Here is a 27566-nt window from a genome sequence, read left to right on the forward strand (position 1 = left end):
TTGTCTTGCTGTTGGCGACTCGTCGCCATTACAGGGGAACAGCTACAGTACGCGGTAGCTGTAGGAGCGGCGCCAAGGAGCCCGCGCTGCCTGGGCGGCGCCGACCCCCCCACCGCAGCCAGTGCCGGGCCCCGCGGGGCTCCCCGTCCTGTTGCCACCCCCCCACGGAGCCCCGCAGGCCCGGCCCGGCCTCCTCCCGGCTCTCTCCCTGTTTAAGCGGAGCAGCGAGAAGATGTCGCCATGAAGGAGGCCGAGTCAGCGCTGCGCCGCCCCTGTCGGTCCCCTTCGCGGGCCATGAGCCTGGGCCCCCGTCGCCTCCCCCAGTGCCCGTCCTGCCCCCCAGCTCAGAGCCGCTGCTCTCCACTCCCCAGCGCCGTCGGGGCGCCCGTTGATGCTGCAGAGCTCGCCCAGCGCGGCCCCCGCCTCAGCTTCCGACATGGACAAGAGCAGCCCCTGCAGCTCCGGGATCCCCGGCTCCTCGGCCGGCAGCAAAGGGCAGCAGACCCGCTCCGCCTCGGCCGGGCCGGCCGCGGGGGAATCTAAGCCCAAAGGCGGTAAGAGACAGGCCCAGGGGTAAGGGGCGCTGGGGTAGGAGCGTAGCCTCCAGCCAAGGTGCTGACAGGTGTGTTGCACTAACAGGGACGGGGCAGGGGTGGGATGGGCCGCCAGGCTGTGTAACAGTCGGAGGGCTCCATGCTTCTGGGAAATGTCCACATCCGTCCCCAGGAGGTGGGCATGGGGCAGTGGTACTAAGGGTCCAACGGGTTGGTCCGCAGCCCAGGTGGTATTGATCCACTGTTGTTAGTCCCTGACAGGATACAGGGATACTGTGAAATGAGTTGGTGAACTTGCAAGTTTCCAGCCTTTAACATACTGGGCGTGTCTGGTAGTTTTGGAGAGGCCAAGAATTGTATGCCTGGCATGCATTGCCACCGTATTATCACTTAATGGAGCTTGGAAACTTGACCATCTCTCCCTTGTAGGTGTTCTTTAGGTCAGCGCTGAGACACACTTGAGGGAGAGGGGAAGATGTGTAAAGAAACTTTCTTGCTCACGCCCATTTGTGCAGTACATGAATGGACAGTCACTTTGCCCATGCTGTCACTTGAGCCGCTTGTAAGCACTAAGATCACTACTGATGTTGTTAAACAAACAAACATGCTATCAGTTTCTGGCCTTCCTATATCCCGGTCAGCTTAAGCTTTCAGCAGCAATATTACCTCCTGAGTAAGGTTCCTTTCTAGTGTTAATAGAAGTGTTGTGTATGCCAAGATGATGTGACCTGAAGTAGTACTCTGTCTTTTGAATGGTGGCTTCCTGCCTAGGATGTCTAAGCAACTTACAAATTACAGCTTGACCCGCCTTGAGGCAGGGCCAATATCTTAACTACAGATGGAAAGGCTGGGACTTACACAAAGTTAAATATTAGAAAGCTTTGTTCCTAGCTCTTCCAAAATCCAGGAATAATAAATCCTCATCCCTTGGTCTAATTACAAGATAAGTGGTGTTAAACTTGGTTGGTGGAGAGGGCTGAATTTCACTCTATGTTCAATGGGACAGGTTATAAATCTAGATTTACACACATCACTCAGTCCACACCAGACTACTTACTTTTGGTAGGAGGCTTATACTAGGATCAAAATTAGAAGTGGCAATTGAACATCTGGTTATCACTATTATTTATTCAGTACCACTTAGTGGAAGAACACGCTTATCATTAGGACCATTATTTCTAGCCTTTTGTTTTTCCTCCATTATTCTTTTTTCTCTCCCTCATCCCTGTTTGTGTTCTGTCTTTCCCTCAGGTTCCCTTAACTGCACCAATGCCTAGTTCTCTCTTCCACGGGGAACATTTCCACTCCTTTTCCCATTTTACTGCTCACCTTTTTAGCAAGTGAAGTAACCTTGTAACTGAGCTTTAGAGTTAACTGTCTTTGAGATAGGAGGTGGAACATCCATACTTCTAGAGCTGTTGTTTCAGGCTGCCTGCAGACTTTGGGAAGACCACCCATATTAGTTTTACACTTGGATCACATTTTGAAGGCTTTCTTTGCAACTGTGAGTACTAAAAACTCTTAACATGAATATTTTCTGCATAATTTGTCATGCAGGCCATAAAGATACATCAGAGAGGCTGGATCCATCTTGCAGGCTGTATATTTGACACCCTTGCACTCTAGTATTAAAGGGATCTTGTATGAACCTATAGTAGTTAAATATAACATTTCAGTTTAGATTATTATTGCACATAGCTTCTCTCACTGATGGTTTATAACCATCTTGTGTATCACTTGTACAGTTGCACTACATTATTTTAAGGTAAGGGTCTGATTGTCAGAAGTGCTGAGCAGTAGCCGTTCCATCCTGAGGCAGTTGGAGTTCTTGGAGCTTGACACTTTTGACAGTTTGATCCTAACTGTTTCTAAGTATTGAAATTTGCAATAATACTTGATATTGCTGGACCCTTTGACACAGAACTATTCACAATACAGTCTAATTGGAATGGTGCTGGGATGGCTTGTACTCCATTTCCTTCCTCTTGAGTGTTTTGATGTCTCAATTGTATTATAAAAAAGTGTTGGCATAATGACAATGTATACCTTGGCGAGTCTACCAGTGAAATGAAATAAGTTTCAAAGAGTAGCTATAGACAGTTGAAATAATGAAATATGTGGCTCTAATTCTTAAGGTGTTAACTTCTCCCTAAGACTTCACTGCATATGTCAAATTGAAGGGCATACGTGACATACTTTATCTTTAAGCAACTGGAGTGTGTGCCAGATTACTTGAATGTGGAACACCAATATCTTTTTAGGATGCACCATAACTGATATTATTTTTAACTTAAAACCTGTTTTTAAAGATATTTTGTCATTGTGAGTCAAATACGTGGGTTCTTTAATAAAAACAAAAAACCAAAAAATTAACTTTTTTTTTAATTTTTGTAATTCAGGTGTAGAATGGAATACTCAGATTGGAGAGCTAATGTCAATTATATAGCAAAAAGCTATAAACTGAGCTGTTTTAATTGGATTGTTTTAAAAATTGTGTTAATGCCTGACTTAAGACTTAACATTTTGAATAAATAAATACTAACTTCTGAATATATATCCACTCAGGTACTATTCTAGTGCCTCAAAGGTATTGATACAATAGAGTAATGATCAACTTGCTTGATTTTGTATATAGTTATAAGTCAGCAAATAGCTCTGAGGTTCCCTCTGAAAAAGAAGGGATGCCGAGTTGGTGCATTTGAAAATGAAGTGATTTAGAAGCTTAGATCCCATTGACTTTCAGTGGAAATTAAGCTCTTAAGTCATCTAGGCACTTCTGAATGTCACTTGCTGTGAACAGTTGAGAAACTGGAATAGAGACTGGTGAAATAGAGTACTTTATCACAGCTTCTGACTTATGGATAAGGCACCTTGCGCTCCTTTCAGGGTGTGCCTTGAAACAGTTTATAGAACTACAATGTTCTAAATGTGAATTCAAACTTTAAAAATTTAAGCACAATGCTCCCATGTCTGAGGGGCCCCCTCCTCTCACAATTAAAGATAAGAAATATGATGTGTTCTACCTAGGGTTCATATATTTGAAATGAGATAACTATTAGAAATGAGCCCTGCTTCATTAAAATGAGCTGTTTCTGGATTAACACTTCTAGAGACGATTAGTGCTTTCAAAAGTATTCATCATTAGATTGGAACAAGCTGCAGGGCCCCCGAAGTGAGAGTGTTTGTTTTGGCAACCAGTAGCGAAAGTCTATTTGGAAATGATAGTTAGTTTTTTAAAAGCATGTACATACAAAGTCCATTAAAATTTTTTTTTGGGAAGTGGAGGTAGGGACAGGAACTGAAAGCTTTTCCTAGGCCAAGGAATAAAATTCTGAATTAATTTTGGGCTAAATACAGAAGACCGCTGGATAAGTACCTTTGGTAGGAGAGGTCACCGGAGGCAGTTCATAGTAACCTGAAATCCATAACTGAGGCATATCAGGGAAGAAAGATGACAGTGGACAGTAGAAGCTTTTTTCTGACATGCTGCCTGCCAAAACAATCAAAAGGAAGAAAAGCCCTTTTCCTGTAGTTGTAGGGAAATAGGCAATCCTATCTAAGATGAGCTTTTGCAGCAAGACTAGACATTCATATGGTTTCTCTGGCTTTACATCTGACTCTTCTCTCATTTAAATCTTGTTTTACTACAACCCTGGTGGTTCTTAAAATTCTTGAGAATTTTCATGCAGACCATCCTGAAGAGGGGAACTGCCTTCAACCAGTAAAGTTGTGAAGAAAAGGTGTCTAGAATCTATACCACTCTGGATTCTTGATCAAAAGGCACAGACTAGGGATTCCTTGACCATAAAGTGTGATGCAGTAAAGTCGTCATAATGATGAAAGGGAAACTCCTAAAAGCCATGGAGTCAGGTTGAAGGGATGTAATATGATAGGAATGCTCTGGTAAGAGTTGACTGACAATTTAATGTTCATAATGGCTGTAATTTTGTGTTAGCTATACTAAGGTGGGAAATTTCCTTGCTGTCAATTGCAGGGGAAGATGACTGCTACACCTGACAAGAAGTAATCTGACCCAATTTAAAGAGACTGAGGCTATAAAGTTAGCTTGACCCCTTATTTGCAGATACATTTTTCTGTCCCCTTCTGCTCATGGATTGAAAAAGTTCAAAGTTGCTGTGGCCTGTCTAGAATATGCACTGTGACTATAGATGTAAGAAGGCTGTTCAGTGATGAACTTCAGCTCAATTGGCTTTCCATATAGACATTCTTAAAGTTAATTTATGAAAATAGCTAATCCTAATCCAATAGCCATTCCTTGTCTTTGGAATGAATTTTAATTATACCAGAGACAATATCTGACTCTCAATGGTGTAAGTTACAGCTTCTTCTCTACAGTCAGAAAAGTCTGTCCAAATCACCATAGTCCAGGCCTGGTTACACCCTGAATATTTAGCTGCAACTGGTGTGCTTCTCCAGATAACATTCTGCACCTAAGGTGTCAGGCTGACTTGCAGTCTCTCCCATGTGCACTGTAATTGCTGCACAACTCAAAGACACATGCTGTGATACAATAGCAGGAACTGTTTGAGTTCTCAATTCTGAATTTGGCTCTGCCATTAGGCCAAGTACCTCACTAGTTTTGTCAGTAAATAGTGGCAGAGTGGTTGCATAATGCCTCTTGAAAGCTTCCCTGTCACTTCTTAACTAATGATTAATAAATTACTGCCCTTGTATTTCTCTATGTAATCTGAAAGGTGTTTGGCTTTCGTCTTAATCTTGCAGTAGAAGATCTTCAAAATTATCACTCTTTGGAAATCACAGGCACATCTGACAAGTAAAATTCTGAATTGCGTGGGCTTTAAGAATTGCGTGGAGTCACTGGAAGCTGAACTGTGAAAACTGGTGCAGTAGGCCTCTTAAACTAGTGTTCCCCCACAATTCTAAAGTGTGGTGGCCACACCTTTCCATCCCTGTGCATTTCCTTTCTACTAAGAGGTGAAAGATTTAATTGGTCTTAAGATACATTTGCTTTTTTTAATGTGTTTGTATTTTAAAAGCATCTGGATGCTTAGTCATGTAGAGGTATGCACAGCCCTTACTGCTCCCTAAACACACTTGGGGGGGGGGGGGTCAGGAGGGAGAAATTAAACTTTTGCAGTGAAAAGTGTGGAGAATAGACATGAATGAGATCATTTGGTTGGTATAAATGTGCAGCTGGGTTGCTACTGATGCCTGTAGCTCAGGAGTAATAGTGGAAGATAGTTACCAAGGTTAGTGGAACAGTAATTAATATGATCTTAAAATAGGGAAGGAGGGAAGCTGTTAGCTGCAAAAGACTTGTGCAGAATCCTGGGTGATGAAAAGGGGGCAGAAGCCTGCTACCTCCCAATATGTGGGTCTAGATGCAACTGATATTCTAGTGCTGCTGTTGTGAGGCATTAGGTTTGATACGTCACAATGGACCTGATGCAATGTTAATTAACATTTCTGGGAGGGAATGCTGTATTGGCATATCTGTGGGCTGATGACATTGAAAATTAAGCTCTAATTTTATTCTCCTGTTTCAGGAAACAAATGTATTAACCTGGTAATGCCACTAGATACACAGGGAAATGGATTACCATGTTTGGACTCAACCTGACTTTACATTTAAGAACTTATTGGAACTTTAGGGGGAAGTGCTTTGTAATGTTACTGAAAGATCCTCTGCAGTAGTCTAGGAAGCATTAGCAACTCTTGTACGCATTTAGAATACCCAACTAATGTCTGACTGCTCTTCCATTCTTGTGAGCCTTCGAATTAAAGCCACCACTTAGTGCTTGCTGCTAGTGCTTTCTGTAGTAAAATACCAGCAGTGTGCTCAGCACTCTCACCAGGCAAACAATCCCTGCATCCAGGATTTGGGGATTTACTCATTAAAACACAGATTAGATGACTGCACTGGGAGACCAAAGGTGGTAGTGGTGTGTTGAGGCAGACTGACATTTTGTGGGCATTGTGGAAGAAGTGTGGTTTTTAAGAAGAGAGCCTGATGCATTGTACTACCTTAAGCATAGGGCCTAGGATGAAAGAAGGCACAAAGAAGAAAAAAAAGTAAACAGAATAGTGATTAAAAAGAGAAGCCCACATAATAGAGAAATGTGGGAGATCTAGAAACAGACAAATGCAGGCAGGATGGTACCTTTACACATTCTAGACCTGAAAACTCATGTAATCAACTAAGGGCATGTCTACAATACAAAATTGTCAACTGAAGTTATGTCAGCATACAGCTGCTGCAGTAATTAAATCGCTTTGTGTGTCCACACTATGCTTCTTGTGTTGGCAGTGCAAGTCCTCACCAGGAACCCTTGTACTAACTGTTCTGTCAGTGCAGGGCATTGTTAGACGGCTTCTGAAAGTCAGTAACAGTTGATGTAAGCATCAGTGTCTAAGCTGATGCTGCGTCGACTTAATTACATTGACTCTATGCCTCTCATGAAGGTGGAGTTAAGTCAGAATAGCGGGGCAGTCACATTGGCAGGAGCAAAATTTTACTGTAGACACTTACATGTTTAGGTCGATGTAAGCTGCCTTGCATTGACCTAACTCGGTAGCATAGACCAAGCCTATATGTTTCCAGAATAAAAAACTAACTGATGGCTATTGAGTGTTTTGGAAAAACACCAGAAGCTAGAAAATTCGGTCTTGACTACTTGGTGTCAAATTGTTCTAATTAAACATACCCTGCTAGTGGCTGTTCCTGGTTCTAGCCTGAAACTAGTTCTGTAAATGAATCAAGTGTAGTGTAATACTGTCCTCAGTTCAGCTAAACATCTGCCTTATGTCTCCAGTCCTTTGCTTGGTATAGGCTCTAAGTAGTGGTGGATTTTGGTGTATGTTTCAGTAAATGCTGATTACGGAGCTGATTCTGCATAGAAACTATCCATGGTATGAAGAACCTGGACAATAGAAGCTAACTTAGATGCATCTTATTTCAAGGCAGCAAGACATCTGTCTTTGTTGGATGCATAGGTTCCTGGATACTAATGTGCCTGAAAAGTACTTTGCTGTGGGTTTGGTGGTGTAGTTAGAGAAGTCTTGGAGCTCTCGATAAGAGTCAGTATTGTCTTGCTGTAGACAGGTATAAAAATGATCCAAGCCAAATGCAGTCCTGTCTTAAAGGCATAAATTACTTGACTGCCACTAGAAAAGCAGTGGAAGTACCTTGCTGAGCTTGAGTCTGATGATTTTTTTTTTTCCCCCCAGATGGTAAGAATGCAAGTGGATCCAAACAACGTTACAATCGTAAAAGAGAAACTTCATATTCAAAAAATGAGAACTTTTCCAGCCAGTCCCGTCGCTCCAATTCACAGAAAAGCAAAGCTTTTAACAAGATGCCCCCTCAGAGAGGGGGCACTGGGGGCAGTGGCAAACTTTTTAGCTCTTGTAATGGTGGAAGACGAGATGAGGTGAGAATTGTAATGCTATGTCTGCAAGGCGTCTTTTTGTGGGACGAGAGGATCACTCTGACCTGCTAGTTAGGTCTCCTGTGTACCCTTTCTGGGCTAGGAAGGGCAAGAACCCTGAGGTGGTAACATCGCTGAGATGCCAGATTGAGTGAGATCAGAACAACTTTGCAACATCTGAGAAGAGGATGCTCTTTGGTCTGAGATTTCTTCAATAACAAGACCAGTGAAACTAACGGAAGTACAGTCTGAGAATGGGTGTATAGACAGGCCACATGCATATTGTGAAACACAGGTTCTTCATGAAAATGATCTCTTAGTAATACAGCTTTCAGTTCCTAAATCTGTGACACATTTATGTCCAACCACTTGTGTATTCTGAATCCCACATTATGGAATATTTAGCAAAGTAATCTGATTAGTCCTGATGTGATCTAGTGAGGAATAAAGGCAGACCAGGAATCCTTTCATGCTGATGTATACTGTCAGTGGTCTGCCTCCCCCCACTTGGCATATAACCATGTTACACCCATTTTTTTAAACTAGCAATTTAGTTTACGAGTATCACGTATTCACTTACTATATTTTCTGAGTCCTAATTCTGTCCATTTCAACTATATGGAAACTAGTCTAAAATCATGAGATCCCTGGAATGATCCTAAAGCTTGCAATACTGGCTCTTTAAAGGGATATTGTCATTTTAAAAATAGCTTTTGTTACCCATGTCTCTAATCCTAAACAACTAGTTTTAAAAATTAAAAAAGCTTTCACTTTTCACTACAAAGGTTGCTTTACACTTCTATTTATACAACAGAAAAAGATTACCCAATCTTAACTTTCAAGTTTGTTTGCATTTCTAATGCCGCAGTATTTGATCTTCAGACCTGGAGTGGGAGAAGGTGAGTAGGTAGGGGTAGTGCATTTCCCTGTATACCATTGAAGGGAATGGATCTGTGCTTGTGTTGATAAGTTGCAGTGTACCAGCTTCCAGTAAATTCTAACCAGAACCGTGTCCTTTTTTTGTTTTGTTTCTTAGGTAGCAGAGGTTCAACGGGCAGAGTTCAGCCCTGCCCAGTTCTCTGGTCCAAAGAAGATTAGTCTGAACCACTTATTGAACTTCACCTTTGAACCCCGGGGCCAAGCAGGTCACTTTGATGGGAATGCCCACGGCAACTGGGGGAAAAGGAACAAATGGGGACACAAACCCTTCAACAAAGAGCTCTTCCTACAGGCCAAGTGAGTGGAAGATCAGCAGGGCTCCTAGACATTCATATGAATGAGCTCTAAGGGAATATGTATTCACTCTGTAGGTGATTGAGTCAGGGAATTCAGTATTTAATTATACTGAATGTTTGTAGTGAGTGGTGTGGTTTTGTTTTTTGTATTGGTTACTGAAGTTCTGCTCCACTGGTTCTGCCTCCACAGTATTGGTGCAAGGGTTACCTTGTGTGTACGCAGAAGGGTGAAATATGTTCTTTTCCTGATTATAAAAGGAGATATTGGTATCTGAGAGAAAAAAAAGGAAATGCAGTTAAAGGGACTGAGTGTGAAGGATGGAAAGGGTAACACCCTTCTGCCCAAATACTCAAGCACCACCTGTAAAATTTAATATACCCTGTTGGGTCCAGGAAGGCCTGTGGTCCCTTTCCCACTTAAGTAGTTCACATTTCCTTTCTAACTCAAGTAATGTGGTGTAAACAAAAATCCTCAATCCATTTTAGTACAATGAGATGTTAAAAGGTGCTTCTTTTGGGATCAAAGCAAGTCTCAATTTTTAAGTCCTCATGTGCAGAGGTCTTTGTTTTTAAACAGATACATTGTAATAGTTACTCATCTTTATCTTTAAAGATGACTTGAATAATTTTAACTTATGCTTAGAAATATGTACTGAATGCATCAATCAAGGTAGTTAGTTTAGCAGATGAACTCTTTCTTTTTAAGCTAATATACTAATGGCTTTCTCTCTCATATGGGCAGGTTGAACATTTTCTGTATCTGATCACCACTTTTAAGACCATGAAAAGTACTGCTAAAATTGTGGTCATTTACGTTTTTGTATACTACGGTAAAATGTGAATATACTTTATTGCTATAGAGACTTCCTATAGCACTTGTCTGAATAGTATGTGATTTCCTGCCTTGTGTTCTACCTAGTTCAGTAGTTTCCTTTATGGAAACCTGTTTCCACTGCATAAGTTCCCTTTTGTTTAGTCTGTACTCAGACAAGAACTCAGACAGGATAGCCAAAGTGCAGGGAGAAGAACTGTGTCCAAAGATGTACTGGCTCTGAACTTAGCCCTGTTAGGTTCACTGATGGTAACTGCTGGCCATGGTCAGCCTAGATGCCAAGTCTTTTCATGTACCCAGCATATGGCTGTGCTAGGCATTCTTGGGTACTGTCTTTAAGGACAGGACTGACTTGGTCTCTTGAGGATCTTAATCCAAAGGCCGCTTCTGCTGTTACCTGGACACAGCTGAAATAGGTGACTGATCAACTATGATGCCTTTGTGTCTTCCGTCCAGCTGCCAGTTTGTGGTGTCTGAGGAGCAGGACTACACAGTGAACTTTGCTGACCCAGATACCTTGGTCAACTGGGACTTTGTGGAGCAAGTGGTCAGTAGTGATGGGATGGGTGTTTAAAACTTATTTCTCTTCTTCTACCTATCTAATATTTTTTTTAAAAAGTGCCTACCTGTTGCTCTAGTTGTTTTTGACATAATGTGTCTTTAGTTGCCATCAAGTTTCTTTCCTCCTAGTATTGCATGAATGACAGAGGGGAATCTGATAGGGAATTACTTTTGAAAGACTCCGTACACGATAGGAGCTTAAGACTGCCAAACACTCTTATGAGGAAGAAGATCTCTTCCTCCTTGCTTTATAGATGGAAGTTTTATAGGGATATTAAGTGTGTTTCTGATGCACTTTTTTCCCCATAGTATTATGGAGAAATGTTGTCAGCCTTCTGACAAGGTCACAGGGATGGAGTTTAAGGAAGTGTGCTGTGTAGAATGCTTTTACAGACTCTTATTCTGTGCATGGGCAAACGTCTTTTGCCTCACAACAAAAATCTGTAGCTACTTTGAAGCACCCCAGGATTCCAGCCAGATCTAGAAAATAGCATCTGTCTGTGTGTCTCTCTCTCAATACTTAATCTATGATGCAGATCATGCATTTGAGAGGGAGTGTGTTTGCTGTTACCCTGAGCTTGATGCTTCTTTGGGAACTCATGCATGTGCACACTTCCCCCAGTAGTCTTAAACGGATTACATATACGTTATTTAAGAAGCATCTGTCTAATCTTCTAATATGTATGTTTAAAGAAATCAGTGGGCCCTAAATTTCTAATCAGGGAGATGCAGAGAAGTTTAGTTGTGTAATTATGTTGTGAAGTCAAGGTGACACCAAGAAGTCCACTGCTGTCTGCAAGATTAGTTGCCTTCAGATGACTAATCTAGTAATCCTGGAGATGGGGGGTCAGTGAACACATGAAAAGGGAAACTAATCTGACTAGGACACCAAGCCTCCTTGTACATTTGAAGAGTCTGACAACAATACCCTGTAGATGGCTCTACAGACTACCCTATGTGCATTTTAAAAACATTGTTCCTGCTAAACCATATGATCAATTTCTTGGTGACTGAAGGAATATTCTCTCCCTGCTTTCTTGGAAAGGTTTCGGTCTGTCTTGGCCAACTATTTCCACCCTCTAGAGAAAGTGACAACTTTGCAACAAATTCCCAAACGTATATCTCAATTTATAATCTCTAGCTTTAATAATTTCTTTATATTCTGCTTCTCTTATGGCCATCCAGCGAATTTGTAGCCATGAAGTGCCCTCCTGCCCAATATGCCTGTATCCACCTACTGCAGCCAAGATCACCCGTTGTGGGCATATCTTCTGCTGGGCATGCATTCTGCACTATCTCTCCCTGAGTGAGAAAACCTGGAGCAAATGTCCCATCTGTTATGGGTCTATTCACAAGAAGGATCTCAAGAGGTAAGACTTGCAGGGAATTGAAATACCTTCATCTTTCTGTACAGTTAATTCTTGTTACTTAGTCTGTTCCTGTATTGCAGTGTTGTTGCTATGGAAACACGCCAGTATGCAATTGGTGACACCATTACAATGCAGCTAATGAGAAGGGAGAAAAGTGTTTTGGTAGCATTGCCCAAATCCAAGTGGATGACTGTAGAGCAGCCCATTCACCTTGGAGGTGAGTACTTGTGAACACTCTCCTGGAATGTTGGCTGCATGTATGACTAAAACTTGGATGTGGAAGCTGGTTGCTATGGGGAAACCTCACTTCTCTCACTCTACGTGGATTTATATATGGCAGATTACAAAACTTAACTTGATCAGTATTTAAAAGCAAACTACCACCTCTTAAATGACTGACCTGCAGTCTCCTACCCCATAACTCCCTTCCATACGCTTGCATCATACATTGTATTCTTTTCTTGTTTCTGTGCTGCAAGGCCCTGCCATCCCAGAATAATTTACACAACAAGCCAACATTCAGTATTTCATAACTGTTAATGCATCACTGCAGAGCTCACTTCCTTTTGTTGGTCTCTCTTTGTTCCCCATATGTGGGTTTTTCCCCCCTCTTTCTCCTCCCCCCCCATGGCTCAGCCACAGAGTGAATTATTTTAGATTTGACTTATTCTGTAGTTTATGCTAGATTATTTCAGAGATGCTGTGTGTAGCAGCAGCATATGCATGATTCTACCAGTGGAATCTCCGAATGGGGAATATGGGAAAACTTTCAGGTTCTTGAGAACCTATTACCTATCTGGGGCTTGATCATGAGCTTCATAGAGTTATTTATACAGTGTCATATGTTTAAAGCACTAATGGATAAGATAATGATACAATTTGTGTGACTGGTGTCAACATTCTTCATTTTATCACTGGTTTCAGAGTAACAGCCGTGTTAGTCTGTATTCGCAAAATGAAAAGGAGTACTTGTGGCACCTTAGAGACTAACCAATTTATTTGAGCATAAGCTTTCGTGAGCTACAGCTCACTTCATCGGATGCATCCGATGAAGTGAGCTGTAGCTCACGAAAGCTTATGCTCAAATAAATTGGTTAGTCTCTAAGGTGCCACAAGTACTCCTTTTCATTTTATCACTGCTGCTTTATGGGTTATCTTCACCTGTGGTCTTTCACCAATCCTATGAGGGAGGACATAGTTTAAACTTAGCTCTAAAGGTCAGTCTCCCAATATAGGATCCCGGAGCATAGAACTAATTTCAGAGGTTTTTGCCTTGGATATTTAAAAGTTAAGATTGAGTATACATCAGTAACTTTGGTTAAGAAACAAAACATACAGCACTACAGGGATATTGTAAGACTTGGCGTCCATATAACTGCAAATCCAGAAAATTTCAGCATTAAGCTTGCTCTTAAAAGAAATCCAAATATGGTAAGAGATGCAAAATGCACAGACAAGATTCTCTCAACCCCCTCCCTTCTCAGTTTTTGTCCTGTAGTGACACTATGAAATTGGGTTGAGGGTTGGATTTGGAGGAATGAAGATATCTAATGTCCTTTTAAAAGCTTGTTTCTAATCTGGGATTTCAAATGCTGAAATTGCTTTTATTAATTTGCGGGCAGAAAGCAAAAAGAATATTTTTGTCACTGTTTAAATTTTGGGTTTAATACCAAATTGAGATTAAGTTCCCCTCCCTCAGAGTGAGAGCCAGCATCCTCTGAGGCCCTCCATCAAAATGAGGAAAGACCAGACTTGCCATTCCTGATGCTGTTAGGGGGGTTAAGGCAGGAAATACCTTCCAGGCACTACTTATTTCATAAAGAGACCAAAGCCCATCCTTTTTTAAAAAAGAAAAAAAGAAGCCCTTTATGGGTTCTCTAAATGTGCAGAATCCCACCCTACAAATGTTTGATGTGACCAAGTCACTAAAACAAATATCTAGTGCAGAAATTCTTGCTGAATGTTTATGGAGACGTAACTTAATAGCTTGCTATTGGGATTTACAATAAACTGATCTCCTATCTTAGTAACTTCTTGCCAACAACATTGCTTATGCACAGATTTAGTCTTCCTAGTAGACTTCCCCACACAGAGAGTAGATGAGATTTTAATAGGAATGGCCAAGTTGAATTTGGACCTTGCTGCACATTGGATGTCTTACTGATATTCTTTCCAGATGAGCAGCACAGCCAATTCTCTAAGCTGTTGCTGGCATCCAGGAAGCAGGTGCTGCAGTGGGTGATCTTGGAAGAGAAAACAGCATTGCTACGACAGTACGAGGAGGAAAAGCACACCCCTGAGGCTTGCTTTATTGAGGCAGCTATCCAGGAACTGAAGGTGAGGATCCCCAGTTGTGGTGGATGTTAATGGTATTTGATGCTTACTGTGTTTTTAATGGAGGCCAAGTATCCACAGCAGGTTTGGTTTGGGGGAGCCAGATAAGAAGTCTCTCAATATAGAGATTATTTTTGGAAATGTGTGATTCAGTATCTGCAGTAGTAACAAAAGAAAATAGTTAAAATCTCAAATATTCTTCCATTTGGGGCACAGAATACTGGCAAGGTAGCTTGCTTTTGGTGACACCTGCTGATCAAAAGCAGCAATATAAACACTGAAAGGGAATAAGAACTACATGCGCCCCAATCCCTATCACTGACAGAACTCTGCCACCTGGAATGCCACCAGACTCTGAATAGTGTCTTAACTGCAGAGGTAGTTGTGGAAGCTTGCTGTTGGTGAAGCCAGGCTCTCCTTGTGTCAGGAATAGCTAATTCTTGGGATAACTCTTCTTTTGTCTATAAAACCTCTTTAACCAAACCTGTAGGTTATTGCTTGTTTCAAAGCCAGTATGTGGTAGATGGCCTGCAGAGGTCATTTCTAAGTAAGCTGGTGTCTCCCTCTATTACAGAAGTGGCCACTGGGTGAGGGAGAATCTTGATCTGTGACAGTGAGAGACACGAGGGGAGGGAATACTGACGTTTATAGTGTCAGTCTCCTGGAATAAATAAGAAACTGAAATGTGTTCTCTTTGGGGTGGCCTGTAGTATCGAGAGAAGGCTCTAGCTTCATTGGACCAGAGTAGCGACATCGATGTCACAGGAGCCACAGTAGCTGTAGAAGAATTGGCCCTGATGGCGCCCTCTATGGCCAGGGTGCCTGCAGCTTCCCAGGAGAAAAAGGTGGGTTTTTTTGTCTCCCTTTCTTCCCCAGGACAAGCACAGTTAGGATCTAACTCCACCTCCTCACTATAGTGCAAGGTGAGCAGGCACTGAGGATATCTACCCTTCTCAGAGCATTTGTGTACCAGAGATTATAGTTCTTCTGAATGGGATGATGTGAGTTGGATACTGACTCTACACTGTGTGTTTGAGTTGTTTTTTTGTTTTTTGTTTTCTGTAGCAGTGTGTTCTGGAATATCTTTCTGCATTTGATGAAGAGATGGTGGAAGCCCACTCTGATTCTGGAAGCTCCTTTCCTCTTCCCCTGGAAGCAGAAGAGGAGGAGGTACTTGAGGAGGTACCAGCTGTGAATGCTACAAAAGAAACTAGTCCATCAGAAAGTAACTACCAGGAATCTAAAGTTACAGCCAACAATGAACGTTTGCGCAACAACTCTCCTTTTTACTATTTCTATCAAGGTTAGTGGAATGGGGTCTGTTTGTGGAGGGAGAGGTAAATGCTCACCAAAAAGTGCCCCAGGGGAAACATTTGTAGCTTCAGTGGATTCATGAGCTTGTTAATTAACCCCTATGAAACAGAACTTCAGAGAAGAAAGTCTAACATTTCTTGCCATTAATGTTTGACGCTCCAGGGGAGAAGGGGGTTTGGCTTTGAGAAATCAGTAGTTCCAGGGGAGTTAAGGATGAGGTGGGAAGTACAGAAGTGACAAGTGAATTTCTTCCCTTGTAGCGGAGGATGGACAGTGTATGTACCTTCACCCTGTGAATGTTCGCTGTCTTGTTCGTGAGTATGGCAGCCTGGAGAACAGTCCAGAGAAGCTCACTGCAGCTGTGGTGGAGATAACTGGCTACTCTATGACTGAGGTAATTGCTGTAGCTTTTTCTTGTGTTACCAATCATGGCCTTTTTCTTAAGGAGGGCAGTTGAGAGCTGATGGTGGGTAAGATACTACTAGGAAATGCTAACTTACAGTGGTTGTCAAGCATTTTCCAGTACTCGCTGAAGCACTTTTTTCCAGGCTGGGGGTAGGGTTGGGATCTGCTTAAGGCATCTTTGGAAGCAGCAATGCCTGTAATAAATTCTCATGAATTGACTGGCTTCGCTGGTGTTCCTTCTGTTTCCTCTTCCTGGGAATAGATTAATGGGGAGTACTTGGCATAACTGTTTCCAAGACAGGTTCCTAGAATTTCAAGTGTTTAGTGGGTGAGAGTAATGTCACCCCCAAAAAGCCAGTGATATAGATGGTTGCGAAGGGAGAGACTTGGCCTATGGGTTCTAATGCCACAAGATACCTGATCTTTTCTCCTTTCAGGATATGCGACAGCGCCATCGTTACCTATGTCACTTGCCTCTCACCTGCGAGTTCAGCATCTGTGAACTGGCTCTGAAGCCACCTGTCATATCAAAGGAGACCCTAGAGACATTTTCCGGTTAGTGCTTTCGTTCCTTTTCCCAGGAGGGATGATGCCCTGTAACCATAAAGAGTTTGGAAGAAGGGATGTCTGTTTCTGTGGGTGGGAGGACAAATGGATAACAGGAATGTAAAAGGCTGGCTTGCTCCTCAGTCACACTAGTTCATGATGATCCTAGCTAGAATTAGGGATTGCCTTGTTCAGGTTAAGGAACTCCTCTGATTTGTCTGCAACAGGTGAGTGTTTTATTTGTGTAGATTAGACAAATGTTTGAGAGAAGAGTATGGACGAGAGTGGGAAGGATCAATCTACAGTAGAACGTAGACACTGCACTAACTTGCTTATGCATAAATTAATGATCAACTAGTGATAGTGTCTCCAAAACTGAAAAGTTTTTTACCAAGTATTAGCTTTTACCTGGTCTCCTATAATTTGTGTGACACTTAGATGACATTGAAAAGAGGAAACGCCTGCGGCAGAAGAAAGCACGTGATGAGCGGCGTCGGGAACGCAGAATTGAGATGGAGGAGAATAAGAAGCAGGGCAAGTGTGAGTCTCACTTAACCACAACTGGTGGGTTTCTGCTTCTCTTCAAATGCTGGGAAGGTTTGAGGATATGGGGTTAATACATTGGGGATAAGGTTGGGGGCCTGCCATGATCACAAGTGAATACGTATTAACCTTGCCATAAATTGGGCTTGCTGTAGAACTCTAGCACCCTTTCCTTAGACGGTGAGATCATGAGTTGCGCTACCTGGATCAAGGAAGCATTTAACAGAAACTGCACAACTAACATACTACTTTACCATGCCCAACACATTGAAGCTGAAGAACACGGTGGGGGGGCTGCCACGGAAAGGATATACTGCATTCATGTAACTCCCAGGATTCTGTCTCTAAATCCAAATTAATCCCTTCAACTGGAAAGGTGAAGGAGGAACAAATATCTTCTATTTGGGTTTTTTCTCAAGGAGACAGTAGCAGTATTGCTACTTTCCCTTCAAGGAAGAGACCACTCCCAGAGCCCCTGAAACAACTTGACACTTGCACACCAGTGACCCATTACCCCGTATTAAGCCATGTTCTGATTAAAAACTTTTTCTGGCTTTCTCTAGATCCCGAGGTCCACATTGCTCTAGAGAACCTGCAGCAGTTTCCTGCCTTCAGCGCCTGTTCAGGAGAACTCATCAGCAGTGATGACCAGAGCTCCTCTTTGTCCCTTCTTGGCAGAAGCTCTGTGCCTCTCACAGGTGAGCAGCTGGAAGAATACACAGATGGATTGATGCAGTCCCTCCCCCAGGCTTTCTGACTCTGAACACCAAGCTAGACTTTCACTGCTGACCACAGAACCCTTTTGCATTGGTGGTGAAATCCAAAAGTTCAGCACCCAGAAATAGAGGACTAAAGTATATCTCCATAAGTGTTGCCTACCTTCCACTATGTCTTGTCTGTATCCTGGATCTGAGCATTGCACTGCAGCCACCACTTACAAGAAGCCTCATATTGTAGGAAAAGGAATAGCTACTTCCAAGAAATGGACCCCCACTCCCAAGGGGAGCTGGGAAGGTTTGTAAGTAACTCTCTACAATTCTGCCTTGGGTGAACCACCATTTATTTTTCTTGTGTATTGTAACCTGACACATGCTACCTTTAGCACTGAATATAGGATATGTTTTCCTGGGTTAGTCCTGAGAAGGATCAAGTTCAATGACTCCACCACCTTAGGTGTATCTCACCTTGGGTCTCCTTTCCAGCATTCTGAGATGGTTCTTGGTCACTTGCTCTCTAGTAAGTGTCCCTGTATTAAAAACATGTTGAGACAATCTGTATAAGAGGCTAAATAGCAGAGGGGGGAAACTGAAACATCGACAAGATGCTTTGAGATGAAAGCTGGAAATTTTGGGCTATAACGCATTGTTTGACTTGGCTGGCACCAGCTTCTTTCTCCTCCGTTACACAAATGTGGGATTTTGCTAATGTAATTGGCTTTCCTGTTTGACTGAATCTTGTCTCTGCAGAGTCTGTCTCAACTCCATTGTCAACTGCTGCCAGCCTGGCTAGCCCATCACTCTGTATTGGGAGCCTGGAAGAAGAGTCTCCCTTACCCTCCTTTGCCCAGGTAAATCCTCTTCCCTTAAAGTTGCATATGCAACAGAACACCCAGCTGACTATCCTCCTTGCTGTTTCCTCACTGGTCTGAATTTTAAGACCTCCAAGCACAGTCCTAGTGGCTGCTAAAATGGGATGGTCCCTCCACTCTTCAGTTGATCAGTGCTAATGTTTGGCAAAAGACCCATACTAGGCAAAGTCCTGTTTTCTGGCTTGAAAGTTGTATTGTACAACTTCCTGGGGGCGTGGGCAGGGATGCTGACAGATAGGCCTTGGTCTACTTTCTTATGCACACTTTTTTTCTCCCTCCCTTGTTAGATGTTGAGAGTTGGAAAAGCAAAGCCAGAAATGTGGCCCAAAGCTGCCTCAAACACAAGAGGTAAGGAAACCCTACCTCCAGTGATTATCTTGCATAATTACAGGTGTAATGGCTACTGAATAAAAGCACTCTTGTACAAGCTCAGCAACACAATTCTTCCACCATCTGTGGCCTTTCTAGAAATCTCCTTTCTTCCAGATCAGAATACCCTGGCACCTCCTGTTCCAGTGGATAGTGATGGAGAGAGTGACAACTCTGACCGTATGCCTGTGCCCAGCTTCCAGAATTCCTTTAGCCAAGCTATTGAGGCAGCCTTCCTGAAGTTGGATAAGCCGTCCACATCTGACCCCGTCTCTGGTAAGAACAAAGCAGTTTGTCACCTAAATAGTCTAACGTGCCCAGCTCCCTGACACTGGAAGTCCTCCCTCCCAGTGTACAGGGGCCATAAAAGCCCTATCACTGGCTGGCTGGGCAAGTTTCCCCCAGTGCTGGCACTGCATAAGGCTTATGGGCAGTGATGAGATGCCAAAATCTTAACCGGTTCCCTATAAAAAGTTCTGGTTTAAGGGATGTGCCACAGTATGTATTTTTTTGTACCAGTAGGGTTACCATTCCTCCATATTTTCCCAGGAGGAATTTTTAAAATTCCTCCCAGACAGCGATTTTAAGTACCAAAAAGTATGACCTGTCTGGGAAAATACAGATGTACGTTAACCCTACCTAAAGTTTGTTTTTTGTTTTTTTTTTAAAAGATGGGCCTGAACTAGAAATGAGCTCCATTTCACATGTGTGGGTCCCCACCACTCCCTGGGGGTGTGCTAGGGTGACCAGATGTCCTGATTTTGGGTTGTTTTTTTTTTCTTATATAGGCTTCTATTACTCCCCACCCCATCCTGATTTTTCACACTTGCTGTCTGGTCACCCTAGGGTGTGCACATGTGTGGGTCCCAGCTGCTCCCTGTCCCCCTCATTGAAGCAGGTGTTAGGGTTACTGCCCTGGGAACTGTAGGGCACCAGTGGACATAGGGCCAGCTACAGACAAGGGCGTGGGGCAGCATTGGCTGGAGGCAGGGCAGGGGGTGCGTGCGGGGCTGGCGGCGGGGCAGGGGGTGCGTGCAGCAGGGGCTGGCTGTGGCTGGGGGGTGTGGTGCTGGCTGTGGGCAGGGTGGTGGGTACTCACAGGGAGAGCGGTTCGGAGCAGCCCAAGCAGTAGGATGCAGCCCAGGCCCAGCAGAGCAGCCGGGGACCCACCAGGCAGCAGTGGGAGCCCCAGGGTCAGGGGAGCAGCAGCACCAGGGCTTGTGCCCAGGGCCATGTGGCAGCCCACATAGCTCCTGCAGCGCAGCCCCCCCAGTGGCCGGAGGAGGAATTGCATCACTGCTTGGCCAGAGCCCATCAAAGCTTCAGTGCCCCCTGCAGGGAAGCGGGTTAACAACCGGTTGTAAAACTGCTTCAAAATTTAACCACCAGTTCATGCGAACCAGCTCCAGCTCACCACTGCTTATGGGGTCCTGCCCAAGTCCTGATGTAGCAGTGGTGGTATGTTGGGGATGGAACTGTAACGTACAATACTAGAACCATTCTAAACAGTTCCAGGTTGTGGAGCTGCTCAGAGGCAGCCTTAAGAGGGAGCTGCTCTAAGTTACAGTGGGAGTTGCACCAGCCTCCAACAAGCCCAGAATCTTATCGGCACAGAGATGGCTTATAACCACCTTTGCCCCCTCTCTCCCTGGACTGCACCTGAGTAGGACGTCCGAAGCACAGCACACAAACGTATCCTGGGTATTCATCATGTGCCAGCTTCTGCTGGCTTCTCCCTATGTGCAAGGATTGGCTTTCTGTGGTAAGGTGGGCCTAGCTCACCCCAAAGTTTTTTTGTGCCTCTGGCACTCCAGTGATGAATTCTGCAGCCATATAGAAGTTTCAAACTAATTCATATCTAGACTCTTAAATGAATCAGGCATCAATTGATACACTAGTCCTTGTTCTTCTGCTCAGTTTCATGCTGCCATGAAAGTTGCAGTGTATTGCAGGCTCAATATTTATGATCCATAACTTGGTAGAACTGTTTGTCAGTGGGAAGCAGATGCATTTTTTTATTTCTAACCTTTATGAATGGGATTGAAATGACCTCCTCTTTGGAGGTGAGCTACTCTCACTTGCTACTCAATATTTGCCTGCATCCAGCTGTGTGATGGATAAGCATGCTAGTTCAGAGCTACTAAAATGACAGCAATAAGAACAGTTCATACTGCTTGACTATTTCAAATTCTAGAGACTCAGAAAACAACCCATCAGATTTCATGTTTCACCTTTGGACAGCTTCCTCTAGCCACCATAAGGGCTGGTAATGTAGTTTTAAAACAAGTCCTAAAATGCTGTAGCATTGTGTGGCAAAAATTCCACAGCAATAGACAACAAGGTCCTAGGTACCTACATTGAAACTAACCCTCCTCCCCAACCTATTAACCATGAAATGGGAAGATCACTGTAGCTGGGAAGAAATATGGCTTCGTCTAAGCCAAAAAAATATAAATCTTTCTTTTTCTTTTACAGAGGAAAAGGGAGGCAAGAAAAGAAAGAAACAGAAGCAGAAGCTGCTATTTAGCACCTCAGTTGTCCACACAAAGTGATGCTGCTGTCCAAGAAAGTTCTGTCTCCTGGTTTTCATTTGCTTTTTGTTTTGCTGCTATAGTTTAAGTATTTAAGCTTGAACAGACTAAATCCATGTTTCTAGGCCTTGGGGGAAGGGGGAGAGAGGAGAGGACCATAGATATCCACTTTTTATTCTAGCACTTTCAATTGGTTTATACAAAATCGAAGTATTAAGAGAAACTGAACCTGGCAATGTTTAGCCAAGGTTTCCAGTCTGTGCCAAGTCAGCTCTTTTGGCCCATCAGCGGTTTGAATGTGTTTTACTGCTGTCTGTGGCACTGCCAGTTTGTTGCAATATGGTGTCACTCAAAAGGCAGAGAACCTCTACTCTCCCTATTGGTGTGTGTGTATAGAGAGGAAACAGTACACAAGATCTGGCAGTAAGTGTAGTTTGCTGTAAAGCAGAATCCTTTTTCTTAGCAAGTGCAGTTTGCCTTCCACTGGAAATGGGCAATATTGAAGAGGTTCCTGTTTCTAGATCATAGTAGGAAGGAGGGTTCTTAGTCTCTAAAATGACAGGAATAGCAGTTACTAACTCCTTCTGGTGCCTAAGGATTAGATCTAGGGTGGGAATATAGTAGATTCTTGTTACCAAGCTCAAGTTACAATACATACTGGACTCTCTGCGTTTCAGAATGAATGTCAGGGAATGACTTACTGTTGCATGTTAGTGTGTTAACATGGATGTGGTAAGACAGGTTGCAAAGGAATTCTTTGTCTCCATGATCTGGAGCAAACATTCCACCCTAGAGTCTCTTGATAACTAGGCTGGGTGGGGTTTTTTTGAGATCAGCTGCATTTGAATCAGAGGAATGTGATATCTAAAATCTGCAGAATTATTAACCCTACAGCAGGCAGCAAGGTTATTTGTCCTGGGTGGGGGCAGGGGCCTTATTGTGCTTTGTGCAGGGATGTAAGTTGGATTGTACTAGGCTCATCTTACTATAAACCTTTTTCTCCCTTCCCCTCTCTTCCCACACTTTTTTTCCCCCCCCCCCCCTTGGAGCAATCTCATTCTGCACTGCCTGTGGTTTAATTTGAAGCTAATGCATTAAATGGTGTGGATTTTCATTAAATAAAAGGAACAGTAGGTGTAATGTACCAGCAAAGACAAACAGTTGCAATAAATCATATGCACACTTAGAATTATAGTGCTGCAGGGGGCAGGAGTCCTTCCTCTGTAGTACTGTACCCCTTTTGTTGAGACTTGAGTTGGAAATAAAGTTAGGCTGAGCAGCCACTACCTGAAAGATTTCCTTCACCACCAGTTGGTAAAGGGGAACAATGTGGTTGTGCCCTTTAGCTTGCAGGCCTTGCTTCTAAAACAGCAGCTTTAAGTTCCTTAACTAAACATGTCAAGTCATCTTACCTTCTTTCATTTGGATATGTTGACAGACTTACTATACAGTGAGCTTTCTCACCTTAAGAAAAGGAGAAAATGTTAGATTCTTAATATGCTAGAGAGAAGTTCTGGCAACTTTATCAAACAGTCTGAATAAGAACTACACCTTGTCCCCCTTTAGTTCTTCCTTGGTATCACAACTATCCCTGTGCTAGACTTGTTTTTCTAATAACATAAGAATGGCCATACAGGGTCAGACTAAAAGCCCATTTAGCCCACTGTTCTGTCTTCTGACAGTAGCCAATGCCACATGCCCTCAGAGGGAACAAACAGAACAGGTAATCAAGTGATCCATCCCCTGTTGCCCATTCCCAGTTTCTGGCGAACAAGCTAGGGCTATCATCCCTGCCCATCCTGGCTAACAGCCATTGATAGACATCCTCCCTGAATTTTTTTTTTTTAAACCCTCTTATAGGCTTGGCCTTCACGACATTCTCTGTCAGAGTTCCACAGGTTGACTAGGTGTTGTGTGCAGCAATACTTGCTGTGTTTTTTTTAACCTGCTGCCTATTTTAATTTAGTGGCCCCCTAGCTCTTGTGCTCGAGAACATAAATAACACTTATTACTTTCTCCACAACAGTCATTTTATAGGCCTGTCATATCTTGCCTTAGTTGTCTTTCCTAAACTGAAAAATCCCCATGTTAATCTCTCCTCATATAGAAGCTGCTCCATTCCCCCCCACTAATTATTGTTGTCCTCTTCTGAACCCATTCCAATTTTTTTTGAGATGGGGCTAAAAGTCAACTTTTAAGAACCTTTCAGCCAATGTTCAACATATACCCGTTCCTTTGCAAACCATTTTATTTAACACTAACTCAGTGTCTCTCCATCTGCTAGAGTAAACTGCTTTGTTTACACTAGGACTCAACAGAAAACATACCACTACTTGCTCTTGTACTTCAACAGCCAAGTTGCGTGGAATAGTTTTGGTCTAGAGAAGGTGCTGGCAGCTCACTGAAGCCTTGTCTGTACTAGCTCCTCTATGTGAGCTGAATTAGTTCAGTGATGGGAACTTTCCTTTTACACCAACTCCTGTTCTTCCCTGAGTGCTATGAATATCTTAACCTTGATTTGTGATGCCCTCTACAGTAGGTGTTTTGCAGTCTAAACCTTACTAGTGTTAGGATTCCATAGATACTGGAAAAAAAACATTTTTGGGGGGGCCTTACATTCTCCTAGTAGCAATGGATCACCTTTCCTCAGCAGTGTGAATTAATACACTAAGTACACTTCAATCAAAAACCCCAGGTATCTCTTAGTGTGTTATTTAAGGTAGTAGAGCAGTTGCTCAAACTTATTCTTTGACAGTTAAACAGGTTAACCATGGACTACAAAAGCAGGCAATATATTTAACCATACTCAAAGAAATATCCTCTATAGGATACTAAGTCAGTTTAATCTCTACTATAAAAAGCAAGCCTGATCCAGTACTAAGATGATTCCCATAGATGTGTGTAGTTGGTTAACTTAGAAGTCCTTGGACTTGTTTAAAAAACAAAACAAAACACTGCTCCATTCTTCAAATAATTCCAATGAATAGCTTGCTTATTCTTCCATGCCATTAAAAAAACAGCCAACCTACCACCCTTCGTCTGCTATACAACCTGGTGAAAGCCACCACTCCATTTCCCCCTCTTGGCTTGAAGAGATTCAAACTCTTGCTTAAATAGCTTAACCTAAAGAGTGCTGTAGTTGAGTTTTAAGGCTGCTGCACAGTGATTTCACAAGAAAGCAACATATTTTACCCTTTGCTTTATTTCCAAAAAATCAAATGTTTAAAAAAGTTGGGCAAGAGATGTCTTAATCCTTATCTGCTCAGCATAGGGCAGAAAGCCCAGGACATCTTTTAACTGGAAGTTATCCGATTGTCTCACAGAAGGCACTGCACTAGTTTTAGGTTTATGTTCAGTCTGTCTCTGCACAGTCATCTTCATCCCCACTTTGAGACTGCTCCTCCTCCACTTCCTTAAGGCAACAGCTTAACACTGACTTCTGGATGGACTGTCTTTCCTCTGCAACAATGAGGGTGAGGTAAACAATGAAAAGTGTCACTATTCAACATGCCTTCACAAAGAGGGAAGTACAAGAAGTTCACATAGCTACACTGACCAGCTGAGGAGCCCAGCTCTACCAAATAACCAGACTGACAGGAGAGAAATAACAAATGCATCATACAACATAAAGTCCATGTGTAACAAGGCCCCTTTTAGAATGTATGAATGGAGCAGCTGCTTACCTTCACTGGTGCAGTTGTGCAATAGTAGCAGCAGCTGTTTCCTATTGTACTGAATGAGGAACTTCTGACATGTTCTTATTGTCCCTGTTGGAGAAACATGGGAACAAGTTCTGTATGTTAACAGAGGGCTGAAGCAAATTAAATGCAATGAAGTAGCACAAGAGTCCATTTAAATGCTGTAGCTCACGAAAGCTTATGCTCTAATAAATTGGTTAGTCTCTAAGGTGCCACAAGTCCTCCTTTTCTTTTTGCTAGAATGTAGTCTCCCTGCTCATGCCGGTAGTAGTACTGTAGTGGATCAAACAGCAAGAACAGCACAGGCTATAATATTAATCAGCTACAGAAATCGTGCTAAACAATTAAAGAACTCTTACTATCCCTCCAGCCTTCCTTCCCTGTTTGAAACTTCTTGACAGGAACTCAGTTACCACTTTCCTCCACTTGAGATTTGATCAAAACAGCTCTCCGATGGCAGATTACCAAAATGTGATCAGGGTGGCTAGCTCTTTGTTGTAAGTAGTGAAGTTGAGAGAATAAAGTCACATCTGCAAAGTAGGAGGGCCTTTGTTTTAAAGCAGTAACAGAATAATGGAGGACAGATGAGTGAATAACTCAGCATAATGAAAAAACCAGCAGAGCTTCTAGAGTCCATAGCAGAATGAAGAATGTCTTTGCTGTTGGATGACCTATTAAAAGTGAGTTTATGCTAGCCTCAGTGAGGCACTACATGGGCTTCATCTGTCATATAACTGGAAAAACATTAAATAACTGAGGGCTCTTTCCCTCCTAATTATTACAAGAGTAATAAGAAACTCAAGATCTCAAAGTTCTGAGATCTTGCTGCACTAGGAGGAATTAGAGGTTTCAGAGTAACAGCCGTGTTAGTCTGTATTTGCAAAAAGAAAAGGAGTACTTGTGGCACCTTAGAGACTAACCAATTTATTTGAGCATAAACTTTCGTGAGCTACAGCTCACTTCATCGGATGCATACTGTGGAAAGTGTAGAAGATCTTTTTATACACACAAAGCATGAAAAAATACCTACCCCCACCCCACTCTCCTGCTGGTAATAGCTTATCTAAAGTGATCACTCTCCTTACAATGTGTATGATAATCAAGTTGGGCCATTTCCAGCACAAATCCAGGTTTTCTCACACACACACACAAAAACCCACTCTCCTGTAAGTAAGTAAGACAGGCCCCCAAAGAAAACTTATTGAAAATCTTACCTCCAACATGTAGTGTGTTGAAGAAACAGGAATAACGCTGGTTTCTGTTCTCTAAGTAAGTGACAAAGGGAAGAGCTGACCACAGGAGCCTGTAGAAGTCCTTTCGGCAACGTAAGAGAACTATGCCTGTATAGGCATTGAGATATTTCACTGGGCACACAAAACAGCTGATTAGAACAACTGATCTTTCATTGCTCACTTGAACATTATATCCTATTTCAGAAATTCTGGTTTATTTACAGAACCTGAGGTTCCAAGTAGCTTATACTGACGCAAAGCCTCAAATGTTTTCCAGAACTAACTCTACATATTTGCTGGCTGTGCAGCCACAGCATGAAAGGCGGTAGGAGACTAGACACAGCAAGGGCCTATGCTGATTCTTCCCAAGCCTCTCGCCTCCAGTCAGGAGGATGGGTACGACAACGCACTGCACTTTCATCAAGGGCTGCTAACACAGAAAAATTGCCACGAGCCAAGGGACTGCACTTCAATCTCCTTTCAGCCCCGGGCAGGGCTTTGGGAAGTGGGGGCGAAAGGCCCATTCCGGATCGGTCGGAGACCCCGCTCAGCGCGGGAATGACACACATTTGTTGGTGATTTTTCAAGACTCACCCACCCCTTGTGACACCGAAACAAACACCCCGCGCTCTACGTCCAGTGATCGATGGGCAACCCCCGACCCCGTCTCTGGGGTGCGCGCAGTCCCCCGAGAAAGGGGGTCCGGGAGCAGGGGCAGCCGGAGACCTGTGAAGGAGATGGAGCAGCAGGCCAGCCCGTAGTCCCCGTGGGTCCGGGCCACCGCATCCTTCGCCGCAGCGCTCACCGCCCGCTCGTCGATGCACTGCCGGCAGCGGGGGTCTTCGGAGACGATCTCACACAGCAGGTACCTACAGCGCAAGGCACCGCGTTAGGGGCGGGGGGGAGAGTGACCGCGCCGAGCGGAGCAGAGACCCCAGCCTCACCTGTGCTTGAACCGCACCATCTCCTTGTCCTCCGGCCGCGCGCCAGCCTCCCCGACAGGCCGAACCAGACAGACACTCAGCTCAGCCAATGGGAGTGTCGT

General features: G+C 43.3%; 2 protein-coding genes across 6 annotated transcripts; one reads left to right on the forward strand and one right to left on the reverse strand.

Annotated features, from left to right (window-relative positions):
- RNF10 (ring finger protein 10) lies at positions 1-26160 on the forward strand. 2 transcript variants are annotated; one of them, XM_073312923.2, is made up of 17 exons: positions 1-554; positions 7764-7966; positions 9000-9199; positions 10487-10577; positions 11777-11961; positions 12042-12178; positions 14138-14298; positions 15006-15140; positions 15361-15598; positions 15870-16003; positions 16452-16569; positions 16999-17100; positions 17667-17801; positions 18570-18670; positions 18979-19039; positions 19178-19336; positions 21536-26160. In XM_073312923.2, the coding sequence occupies exons 1-17, from the start codon at positions 392-394 to the stop codon at positions 21610-21612; spliced, it is 2400 nt and encodes a 799-aa protein (XP_073169024.1). In that variant the 5' UTR covers positions 1-391; the 3' UTR covers positions 21613-26160. The 2 variants fall into 2 exon arrangements, with proteins under 2 accessions (XP_073169024.1, XP_073169025.1); XM_073312924.2 differs by lacking the exon at positions 1-554 and adding an exon at positions 1879-2058.
- Positions 24776-27566, reverse strand: POP5 (POP5 ribonuclease P/MRP subunit). 4 transcript variants are annotated; one of them, XM_073312929.1, is made up of 5 exons: positions 27466-27566; positions 27248-27390; positions 26504-26554; positions 25275-25358; positions 24776-25050 (listed from the first exon to the last, which is right to left on the reverse strand). In XM_073312929.1, the coding sequence occupies exons 1-5, from the start codon at positions 27483-27485 to the stop codon at positions 24944-24946; spliced, it is 405 nt and encodes a 134-aa protein (XP_073169030.1). In that variant the 5' UTR covers positions 27486-27566; the 3' UTR covers positions 24776-24943. The 4 variants fall into 4 exon arrangements, with proteins under 4 accessions (XP_073169030.1, XP_073169029.1, XP_073169028.1 ...); XM_073312928.1 differs by having other exon boundaries at positions 26504-26653; XM_073312927.1 differs by having other exon boundaries at positions 27116-27390.

This window comes from Lepidochelys kempii, chromosome 15, assembly GCF_965140285.1.
Source record: "Lepidochelys kempii isolate rLepKem1 chromosome 15, rLepKem1.hap1, whole genome shotgun sequence".
NCBI classification, from domain to species: Eukaryota; Metazoa; Chordata; order Testudines; family Cheloniidae; genus Lepidochelys; species Lepidochelys kempii.

Coding starts and splice junctions, on each gene's coding strand:
- RNF10 (XM_073312923.2), top strand. CDS start 392: ATGCTGCAGAGCTCGCCCAGCGCGGCCCCCGCCTCAGCTTCCGACATG. Junction 15,141..15,360: donor CAGCTTCCCAGGAGAAAAAG/GTGGGTTTTTTT, acceptor TGTTTTCTGTAG/CAGTGTGTTCTGGAATATCT. Junction 19,337..21,535: donor CACATCTGACCCCGTCTCTG/GTAAGAACAAAG, acceptor TTTCTTTTACAG/AGGAAAAGGGAGGCAAGAAA.
- POP5 (XM_073312926.1), bottom strand. CDS start 27,485: ATGGTGCGGTTCAAGCACAG. Junction 27,391..27,465: donor ATGGTGCGGTTCAAGCACAG/GTGAGGCTGGGG, acceptor CTTGCGCTGTAG/GTACCTGCTGTGTGAGATCG. Junction 25,051..25,274: donor GCACAACTGCACCAGTGAAG/GTAAGCAGCTGC, acceptor TCATTGTTGCAG/AGGAAAGACAGTCCATCCAG.